At 41.0% G+C, this 11258-nt stretch overlaps 1 protein-coding gene across 2 annotated transcripts in view; it reads left to right on the forward strand.

Annotated features, from left to right (window-relative positions):
* AMPH (amphiphysin) overlaps positions 1–11258 on the forward strand; it is a 299854-nt gene that overhangs the window by 247594 nt on the left and 41002 nt on the right. For both annotated transcript variants that reach the window (XM_021703692.1, XM_021703694.1), the window contains exons 14-15: positions 122–145; positions 2900–2932. In XM_021703692.1, coding sequence (XP_021559367.1) covers positions 122–145; positions 2900–2932 — 57 coding nt within the window. The remainder of the gene's footprint in view (positions 1–121; positions 146–2899; positions 2933–11258) is intronic.

Here is an 11258-nt window from a genome sequence, read left to right on the forward strand (position 1 = left end):
ATGTTGACTCTGGACAGCATGGGATTTTAATGTGCTAGGGAATTTACTTCTTTTGCCCTGTTGTTGTAGTTGTTATTATTATTATTATTATTGATTATCATTTTTTTTTTTACTCATACAGACAAGCACTGATTTGGTACAGCCGGTAGGTAAATATCCAGAATATTCTGGATTTTTAAAAATATTTTATGTGCACTATATACATGGATATTATCTAGAATGAGCTTTTTTTTTTTTCTCATGGCATTGCTAGTCACAGATTTAACCTCAAGCCATTTAATTTAAATGCTCTCTAGCTTTGTTTAACTGGTGTTACCCTACTGAAGAGCTTTGTGTTTCTCATCATATCTTACCATGATCTGTTTCATCTTCTGTTTTTTTTTTTTTCTTTGCTATTCTGCATACTCTAAAGACTGACTCTTCAAAAAGTCTTTCCCTGTGTAACCTGATCATGGAGGAAACTCCAGAGAGTGGGTTGGCCGAAGAAATTCAAAGATCTCAGATTGACCTAGGTGCATTTATTTGGGGCCCTGATGCTAGTACAGAGAGTATCAGCCAGGAAATTACCCAAGGTGGGTCTCAGGAAGACTCTTCATGTCTCTCTGAAGCAGAGCAAGACATTGGATTATCCACTGGAATTCCTTCTTCTGCTGACTGGCATACTGTAGCTGAACAGGGTGAGCATGTCGTGGGGCCAGCCCCTCCGTGTGGAAATGAACAGCTGTACCCAAAGCCTGTGCCTGAGGCTGAATTTGCCACAGCGCCTGGTATGGAGATGGAGCAGCCTCATGAATTACCTGCCTCAGAGATGGCAGCCACAGAAACTGGTGGCCTGGTCAGAGAAAGTCAAGAAGATGTTAAACAGTCAGAAGAAGAGGAAGAGAAAGAGAAGATGGAAGATTCTATGTGGGCAGGTGTGGAGACATGTGAAAAGGTAGACACTGGAGCTATTGATATCAAGGCACTAGAAGGTACAAAGGAATTTGAAGAGAAAGCGTGTGAATGTACAGGAGACAGGCTAGTAGATCTTCTTAAGAAAATAGGAAAGCAAGACCAGGAGACCTTAGCAGTCAATAAAGAGGAAATGATGAAAGATCTAAGAGCTAGTTGTAAGGAAAGTGAAAAGACCAATGAAAAGTATTTTGATAAGATTGGTGTATTAGAAGAAGACCTGGAAAGAGTAGATATGGCAGCTGAATTTAGTAACAGAAGCCAAGGGCTAGAGGAGGGGAATCAAGTAGTAATTAATAATTGTGAAATTATGGAGGGCTCTGGAGCTAAACCTGTCCATCACACAGATATTTTGAATCTGCGTCTCCAGACTGATTCTGTATCTAATCTTGAAAATGCCAGCCCTGAGGGATGGGGTTTAGCTAGAAAAGACATAAGGAAAAATTTAATAGACTCTCCTAACCAGGATATAATACATCACTCAGGACAAGGCAGTGCAGATGCTGAAGAGATTCAGCATGAGGCTGTGTTACATACTCCTGGGGTTGACAGGAATGAAAATCAGGCTTTTGTTTTATCAATAAAACATAAAGTGACAGCTCAGTCTAGGACAGATCTTAATTATTCTCTGGGAACTAATGCAAACAGAAGAGATTGGTGTTTGTGTAAGGCAGAAGACTCATTACTAGAGGGGTCTGAAAGTACAGTGACTGGGAACTGTAGCCATACCATTTACTTGCCAACAATTGTAAAAACAGACTCTTGGGCAACAGATCCAGGCCAAATCTGGCAGCCAAGCTTGGATTCAATAGTGAATAGTATGGATATACTAGAATTCCCTGGTATACCAGATGGCCAAGTAAGTGGATTTGCCAGTTGGCTTAATCCTATTAACCACTGGCCCATCAGAGATACAGGAGGCTTAGATAATTGCTGGGAACATTTAGATATAGTTGAAGGTGAGAGAGGGCTGGATGTGGACTTAGCAGCAGATGTATGTGGGGAACAAGCCATTGCTAACTGCTGGGAACAAAGCCAAGAGATAGCTAGACCGTTGGTTCTGGGCACCTCCCACAATGCTAGCACCGAGAGTTCTGCTAGTCCACGAGACAATGACATCAGCAACTCAGATTTATCTGAAGATGAAATTGCTAACCAGAGATATGGATTGTTGTACCAAGAAATAGAGCCTGATAAAGAAGAGGTACTTACCCCAGTGTGTAGTACAGACTAGCCAAAGACTTCTGTAGGTTCTTTTTTTCCTAATGTTTCCCACCTACTTCATTATCCATCCATCAGTATCTTCTCTGAGGCCTGCCTCATCTCCTTGAAATTTGTGCAAACCAAACACAAATAGGTTGACAAAAAAAAAATTACAAAGCAGGATCTTTGTATTGGGAACTAATGAGTCTATTTTACCATCCCATTTATTGTGTTTATTCTACTTTCAGTTTTACTGTTCAAATACTAAAAATACGTAGAACAGACTAATTTACTCTTCCTAAAGTGATTTTATAGAAGTAAGAACACATGAAATGTTTCTACCCAGGCCCCCTGAAACTATAGACTCTCCTAATTGCTGTTTATCCAAATGATGTATTAGAGAAATACTGAAAATGCTTGTAGATACTATCAGTAGCCTAAAAAGGGAGCTATTAACCCCTTGTGGCTTTTCTCTGGAATCATCTTCTCATTATTGAGAAAGTGGGCTTTGGTTAACGCTGAGCCACATGCCAGTAAAAATTATTATTTGTAAAAATAATCTTTGTCAGCCTATTTAAAATAATACAGTAGCCTTTTTCATTTCCTAAACACTTTCATGCACAGCAACCTTTTGTATTATTTTAAAACGTGTGGTGGTCTTCACTTTCCAACTTGTCTGATGGACATTTACTGATCCCACAAAAATGATAAAACATAATGTACTTTGATTTCCCTTTCTGTTTAGGGTTCTGGTGGTACATTTAATGGATTCACCCAGGTAAGAGATCGATTCACTGGCACATTCTACCTGCTGAGAATGATGCAAATTGTTAAAATATGGACCTCAACGTCACTGGAATAGCATAATGTTGAAGCGTGTCAGTGCAAAACTTGACCCTACGACTTTCAAGTTCAGTAATGGAAGCAGTAATAGTGGCAACGTTGTAGGGTGTTGTGAAGAGTCAAAGAGACATGCAGGCAGAGCACTTTGCCCAGTAGCCCGGCACCTACTAAGGGCTTCCCGGCTGCACTAGCTATTAATATTGTTAGCCCTGCTGTGGAAGTATGCTGATTCCTCTACTGGAAATGAGAAGTTCTCCTGATCTGAGAGATCCACTAGATTCAGCTGTTAGAAAAGAGGAGATAGGATTGCTTTGATTCAATGGGATGGATCTTTAGAAAATAGAAATGGTTTTTAGGAGCCTCCTTATGGAGATTCATATAAGAGCCCTACTACACAGAACCTTCTCTCTTCAGTCATTCTTTAGGAAGGAGCTATTTGAGGATCAGAAACGGTAGATTGGCTCTGATCAATAAGGCAGAATTTCCCTTGGGTGTTGGTGGAAGAGGAGCCACAAGGTGGACTGTCCCATCATTCTGTATGACCCAACAGATGGACAGTTGTAACCCATGTAAGGACAGGCCATACCACTCTCAAGCCCGTGGAGTAAGTTCTGAAAACCTCTTCAAGGGAGACTTCAAACAGAGGCTTGTCTGTGCTGAATGCTTTGTCTCAGAATATTAGAGATGAACAATTTCTAATTTTAACATTTAGAATTTCTCTATTTAAAAGTTTGACTATTTTCCCCCATGTTACCTGTAAAATGATAAAGTCCACCCACACCCGCATCCAAATACAGGTACACACAAACATGGAGGGAGAAGATAATGCATCTCTTCAGTCTGCATAAAACTCTTTTGAAAGGTCATGTCATAAGAATACTCATTACTCATTTTTTAAATGTGTATGTTTATCAGTTATAAATGCACATCATGTAAAGAGTAACAAAATTGTATTAGAGTGTTTTATATAAAAAGTTCAGACCGTCATACACCTCCTCCATTTCCTGTTTCTTAGAGGTAAATACTTTTACTCCTTTTCCATATTGTCTGATCTCAGTCACGTGTGTGCATGACTTGCTTATAATGCTACTTCTTGGTCTCTAAAGCATTATCTATCGACTCATCTCTCTGGAAGGTGCAGACTTAATGTGCCCTCAGACGCCTCCCCCCACCCCAGCTCACCCTCCCTCTCTTTCCTGCCATTCCTCTTCTGTAGTCCCAGATAGGCATCCATCCAATCTGTGGTAATACTACAATGATATCAGTACTATCGGCGCCCCCACCATGAAGTTTACCTTTAGTTTTATGCCGACTTTCTGTTCTCTTTTGAGGAAATAATCGCAGGGTCTTGTTTGCTTGTTGGTTCGTTTGCTTAGTGTTTTAGGGACTTATCACTAATTCAGTCCCATGCTCTGTAGTTAGTTATATAAATCTCCCCTCTTTTTGTTGGAAAATATTAAGCATTCGGTCAGTTTCATCTTCCTGAAGAATTTGCTTGTCTCTCCTGGACTGCTGTCTGAACTGGGCTCTCTCTGGCGACACCTGCTGTCACACCTGTTCCCACAGGCCTGTCCTAGGCATTGTCTTCACCTCTCCCTTTTTTTTTTTTTAAGATTTTTTATTTATTTATTTGACAGAGAGAGACACAGCGAGAGAGGGAACACAAGCAGGGGGAGTGGGAGAGGGAGAAGCAGGCTTCCCGCGGAGCAGGGAGCCTGATGTGGGGCTCGATCCCAGGACCCTGGGATCATGACCTGAGCCGAAGGCAGACGCTTAACAACTGAGCCATCCAGGTGCCCCGCCTTCTCTCTTCTTATGTCAATCCATTCTTTTCTGGACACAAATCTTCCTCATTTGTGGCTTAATTCCACATATTAAAACACATCTTCATCCATAAATTAAAGCATATTCTCTAGAGGCTTCCTAAGAAAAGTATGCATGAAAAGTATATATTTGTGATCTTGTACATCTGAAAATGTCTTTATATACATAATGATCTGTTAGATTGGATATCATATTAGAAAATAATTTTTCTGGGTGCCTGGGTGGCTCAGTTGGTTAAGCGACTGCCTTCAGCTCAGGTCATGATCCTGGAGTCCCGGGATCGAGTCCCGCATCGGGCTCCCTGCTCAGCAGGGAGTCTGCTTCTCCCTCTGACCCTCCTCCCTCTCATGCTCTCTCTGTCTCTCTCAATAAATAAATAAAAATCTTTTTAAAAAAATAATTTTTCCCTTAGAATTTTGAAGCCATTGCTCCATCCATTTCTACCTCCTAATGTTGCCACTGAGAGACTTATTGTTTTGATTCTTTTTAAAAAATTAATCTCAGTTTTAATAAAATTAAGATATCATGAAAACTCCATGCTAATTTTTAGAATAAACCATTTTCCAACAGAAATATTCCACAAACAATAACTTTTACTTCATTTGACTCTTATAGCAGGATCATAAGAGTCTTTTTTCCAAAAATAGATTTTGAATTAAAATTTGAGCCTTTCGTTGTTCTTTTTTTCCAAAGGCCTTTCTTAATCTTGAACATAATTATTTAAATAGTATTCTCTGGGTGTCTGTGTGGCACACTCGGTTAAGCATCTGAGTCTTGGTTTCTGCTCAGGTCGTGATCTCTGGGTCATGAGATCCAGCCCTTCGTCAGGGTCTGCACTCAGCATAGTGTCTGCTTAGGGTTTCTCTCTCCTTCTCTGCTACTCCCCCCTACCCCTTGCACTCACATTCTCTCAAATAAATAAATTAATTTAAAAATAAATATAAATAAAATAAATAGTATTCTCATTCCAAGTATCTGTTACGTCATTATCCTTGTTGGTTCTTCTTTTCATTTGTTAGCTGGTCTTTAATTGGGCATAACCATTAATTTTCAATGGCTTTGTGTAATACTATAATGGTTCTCCAACATCACTTAGATCTACGACTAGAAATTCTGTATCTTATATCAAAATTTTAATTTCAATTTGCAGGCAATTTGTATTTGTATAGAGACTGAAGTATTAAAAATTATTGGGAAATGATACGTATTAGCCTTTTCTTAAGTTTTTATTTTCATTCCAATATAATAAATCTACAATCTTATGTTAGTTTCAGGTAAATGGATAAAGAGGTGATATATATACAATGGAATATTACTCATTGTTTTCCTTGCTTTTTCCTTTTCTCAGTCATCTTTCTCTGCTTACCAGCTTTTTCAACAGATTTTTCACTACTATTTTTTTTTTAATTTCAAAGAGCTGTTTTTGTTTACTGAATATTTGTTTTTTAATAGCATCCTCTTCTTATGTCATGAATACACTTCCATTATATCTCTGGAAGTATTAATAATCATGGTCATTGGGGCGCCTGGGTGGCTCAGTTGGTGAAGCATCTGCCTTCAGCTCAGATCATGATCCCGGGGTCCAGGGATCAAGCCCTGAGTCAGGATCCCTGCTCAGCAGGGGAGTCTGCTTCTCCCTCTTCCTCTGCCCCTCCCCCCTGCTCATGCTCTTTCTCTCTTTCTCTCACACTCTTTGTCTCTCTCTCTCAAATAAAATCTTTGAAAAAAAAAATCATGGCCATTTTTGAAGGTCTTTGTCCACCTGGAAAGTCTTTGTTTCTTCTACTTCCTTTTTTTTTTTTTTTTTTAACTATTCAGCTTTTCCCTTTAATATTTGGGACTTTCCCTAAATGCCTGGTGATCCTGGCTGTCTACTCATGTTTATGTCCACTTAAAAGCTGATGGGAGGAGGGGGGGAACGATGGCGGAGGAGTAGGGGACCCTATTTCAACTGGTCCCCGGAATTGAGCTGGATATCTACCAGGCCACTCTGAGCACCCATGAAACCAGCCTGAGATGTAAGAAGATCTGGATCTCTACAAACAGAATATCGCAGGCAGTTGGTTTTGAGATACGAAGCAGAGAGCCGTGATTCTGCGGGCAGATATCAGAGGATAAACGGCAGCGGGAGGGAGCCTGGACGTGGGGATCCTACACCACCGGTGAGTGACAGCCTCATGCACTGCGGACAGGGCACAGACTTGCAGACCGGTAGCATCGGAAAAGAACGTTAGGACAGCCCCGGGGTGGAGGACCAGACCGGCGGGATCGCCCGCATGCGAACTGCAGCCCCCGCGGACAGAAACCGGAGCAATGGTCGCGCACACACGAACTGCAGCCTCCGAGTCAGAAACCCGGAGCAGCTGAGTCGCGCGCGCGTGAAGTGGGAGTGGCTGGTGGTTTTAGAAGCACAAAGGGCAGAGATGTGCCCCAACCTGGAGGCAGGACTGGGAGCGCTGCGGAGGGGCGCACAACACAGAATGCTGCAGTTTATAGCAACACGCACAGAAACGGAGATAGTGTGGCCTGGAGGGCTCACTGAAGAACAGACTGCGGTCTCTGCTCTGAGGCAGAGGGTTGGAAATGGTCTCTTCTGCTCTGACTCACGGAAGAGATGCAGAAAGCCACCAGGGAAAAGCGCCAGAGAACAAAAGCCCCAAAGACTGATTCTCACTGAGCCCATCCGCCACCACAGGGGCGCAGGGCAACTCCACCCAAACAGGGTTGCCTGACTAACAGTGCGGCAGGCCCCTCCCCCAGAAGACAGGCTGGGAAAACAAGAGGCCAGCAACCCTAAGGCCCCAAGAAAACAGGTGCATCTTGCTTGGGTTCTGGTCAATAATTGAGACTCTGTACATTCCCTCAAACACCCATCAAAGGAATGACTAGGAGGAGGAGCCCCCAAAACAGAAAAGACTCAGAGATTATGACTTACGCTGCAGATTTACAAATGGATGCAGATATAATCAAGATGTCGGAGATAGAATTCAGGGTAGCAATTGTGAAGACAATGGCTAGAATGGAGAAATCAATTAATGGCAACATAGAGTCTCTAAGGGCCGAAATGAAAGCTGAATTGGCAGAACTTAAAAATGCTATCAATGAGATCCACTCCAATCTAGATAATCTAACAGCTAGGATAACTGAGACAGAAGAGAGAATAAGCGACCTGGAAGAAAATATAATAGATAAAAAGGAAAAGAGGAGGCCAGGGAAAAACAACTCAGAATCCATGAAAATAGAATCAGAGAAATAAGTGACACCATGAAGCGTTCCAATGTCAGAATAATTGGAATCCTGGAGGGAGTGAAGAGAGAGGACTAGAAGATGTATTTGAGCAAATTGTAGCTGAGAACTTCCCTAATCTGGGGAATGAAACAAACATTCGAGTCCTAGAGGCAGAGAGGACCCCTCCTAAGATCAAGGAAAACAGGCCAACACCCCGGCATGTAATAGTAAAACTTGCAAATCTTAGAACCAAGGAAACCATCTTAAGGGCAGTTAGGGGGAAGAGATTCCTCACATACAGAGGGAGGAACATTAGAATAACATCAGACCTATACACAGAGACCTGGCAAGCCAGAAAGGCCTGGCAAGACATATTCAGGGTACTATATGAGAAGAACATGCAGCCAAGAATACTATATCTGGCAAGGCTTTCATTTAGAATGGATGGAGAGATGCAGAGCTTCCACGACCAGCAGAAGCTGAAAGAATATGTGACCACTAATCCGGCCCTGCAAGAAATATTAGGGGGGGTTCTATAAAAGGAGAAACACCCCAAGAGTGATCTACAACAGAAATTTACAGGGACAATCTATAAAAACAAGGTCTTCACAGGCAACATGATGACAATTAACTCATATCTTTCAATAATCACTCTCAACGTGAATGGCCTAAATGCTCCCATAAAATGGCACAGGGTTGCAGATTGGATAAAAAGACAGGACCCATCCATATGCTATCTATAAGAGACTCATTTTGGGGCACCTGGGTGGCTCAGTTGGTTAAGCGACTGCCTTCGGCTCAGGTCATGATCCTGGAGTCCAGGGATCGAGTCCCACACCAGGCTCCCTGCTCAGCGGGGAGTCTGCTTCTCCCTCTGACCTTCCTCCCTCTCATGCTCTCTGTCTCTCATTCTCTCTCTCGCAAATAAATAAAATCTTAAAAAAAAAAAAGAGAGACTCATTTTGAACCTAAAGATACATCCAGACTGAAAGTAAAGGGATGGAGATCCATCTTCCATGCCAGCGGACCTCAAAAGAAAGCTGGGGTAACAATTCTTATATCAGGCAAATTAGATTTTAAACTAAAGTCTGTAATAAGAGACACAGAAGGACACTATATCATTCTTAAAGTGTCTATCCAACAAGAAGATCTAACAATTGTAAATATCTATGCCCCCAACATGGGAGCAGCCATCTACATAAGCCAACTGTTAACTAAAATAAAAAGTCATATTGATAACAATACGTTAATTGTAGGAGACCTCAATACTCCACTCTCAGCAATGGATAGATCATCTAAGTAGAAAATCAACAAGAAAACAAGAGCTTTGAATGATACACTGGACCAGATGGACCTCATAGATATTTACAGAACATTCCACCCTAAAACAACAGAATACTCATTCTTCTCGAGCGCACATGGAACTTTCTCCAGAATAGACCACATACTGGGTCACAAATCAGGTCTCAACCAATACCAAAAGATTGAGATTATTCCCTGCATATTCTCAGACCACAGTGCTTTAAAACTGGAACTCAATCACAAGAAAAAATGTGGCAGAAATTCAAACACTCAGAAGCTAAAGACCACTCTGCTCAAGAATGTTTGGGTCAACCAAGAAATCAAAGAAGAACTTAAACAATTCATGGAAATCAATGAGAACGAAAACACATCGGTCCAAAACCTATGGGATACTACAAAGGCATTCCTAAGGGGGAAATACATAGCCATCCAAGCCTCACTCAAAAAAATAGAAAAATCCCAACTTCACCAACAAACTCTCCACCTTAAAGAACTAGAGAAGAAGCAACAAACAATGCCTAAGCCACGCATTAGAAGAGAAATAATTAAAATTAGAGCAGAAATCAATGAATTAGAAAGCAGAAACACAGTAGATCAGATCAATGAAACTAGAAGTTGGTTCTTTGAAAGAATTAATAAGATTGATAAACCACTGGCCAGACTTACCCAGAAGAAAAGAGAAAGGATGCAAATTAATAAAATTATGAATGAAAGGGGAGAGATCACGACTAACACCAAGGAAATAGAAACAATTATTAGAAATTATTATCAACAACTGTATGCCAATAAACTGAGCAATCTGGATGAAATGGAGGCCTTCCTGGAAACCTATAAGCTGCCAAGACTGAAACAGGAAGAAATTGACAACCTGAATAGGCCAATAACCAGTAACGAGATTGAAGGACTGATCAAAAACCTCCCAAAAAACAAGAGTCCAGGGCCTGATGGATTTCCTGGGGAGTTCTACCAAACACTCAAAGAAGAAATAATACCTATTCTCCTGAAGCTGTTTCAAAAAATAGAAACAGAAGGAAAACTTCCAAACTCATTCTATGAGGCCAGCATTACCTTAATCCCAAGCCAGGCAAAGACCCCATCAGAAAGGAGAATTTCAGACCGATATCCCTGATGAATATGGATTCCAAAATCCTCAACAAAATCCTAGCTAATAGGATCCAACAATACATTAAAAGGATCATCCACCACGACCAAGTGGGATTTATCCTTGGGATGCAAGGGTGGTTCAACATTCGCAAATCAATCAATGTGATAGAACACATTAATAAGAGGAGGGAGAAGAACCATATGGTCCTCTCAATTGATGCAGAAAAAGCATTTGACAAAATACAACATCGTGTCCTGATTAAAACTCTTCAGAGTATAAGGATAGAGGGAACATTCCTCAAGTTCATAAAATCTATCTGTGAAAAACCCACAGCGAATATCATCCTCAATGGGGAAAAGCTGAAAGCCTTTCCCTTAAGATGAGGAACACGTGAAGAATGCCCACTCTCGCCAGTATTATTCAACATAGTACTAGAAGTCCTAGCAACAGCAATCAGACAACAAAAAGAAATAAAAGGTATTCAGATTGGCAAAGAAGAAGTCAGACTCTCTCTTTTCACAGACGACATGATACTTTATGTGGAAAACCCCAAAGACTCCACCCCCAAATTACTAGAACTCATACAGCAATTCAGTAATGTGGCAGGATACAAAACCAATGCACAGAAATCAGTTGCTTTCTTATACACTAACAACGCAACTGTAGAAAGAGAAATTAGAGAAACGATTCCATATACAATAGCACCAAAAACCATAAGATACCTCGGAATAAACCTAACCAAAGAGGTAAAGGATCTGTACTCTAGGAACTACAGAACACTCATGAAAGAAATTGAAGAAGA

The sequence above is a fragment of the Neomonachus schauinslandi genome, chromosome 12, assembly GCF_002201575.2.
Source record: "Neomonachus schauinslandi chromosome 12, ASM220157v2, whole genome shotgun sequence".
Lineage (NCBI taxonomy): Eukaryota > Metazoa > Chordata > Mammalia > Carnivora > Phocidae > Neomonachus > Neomonachus schauinslandi.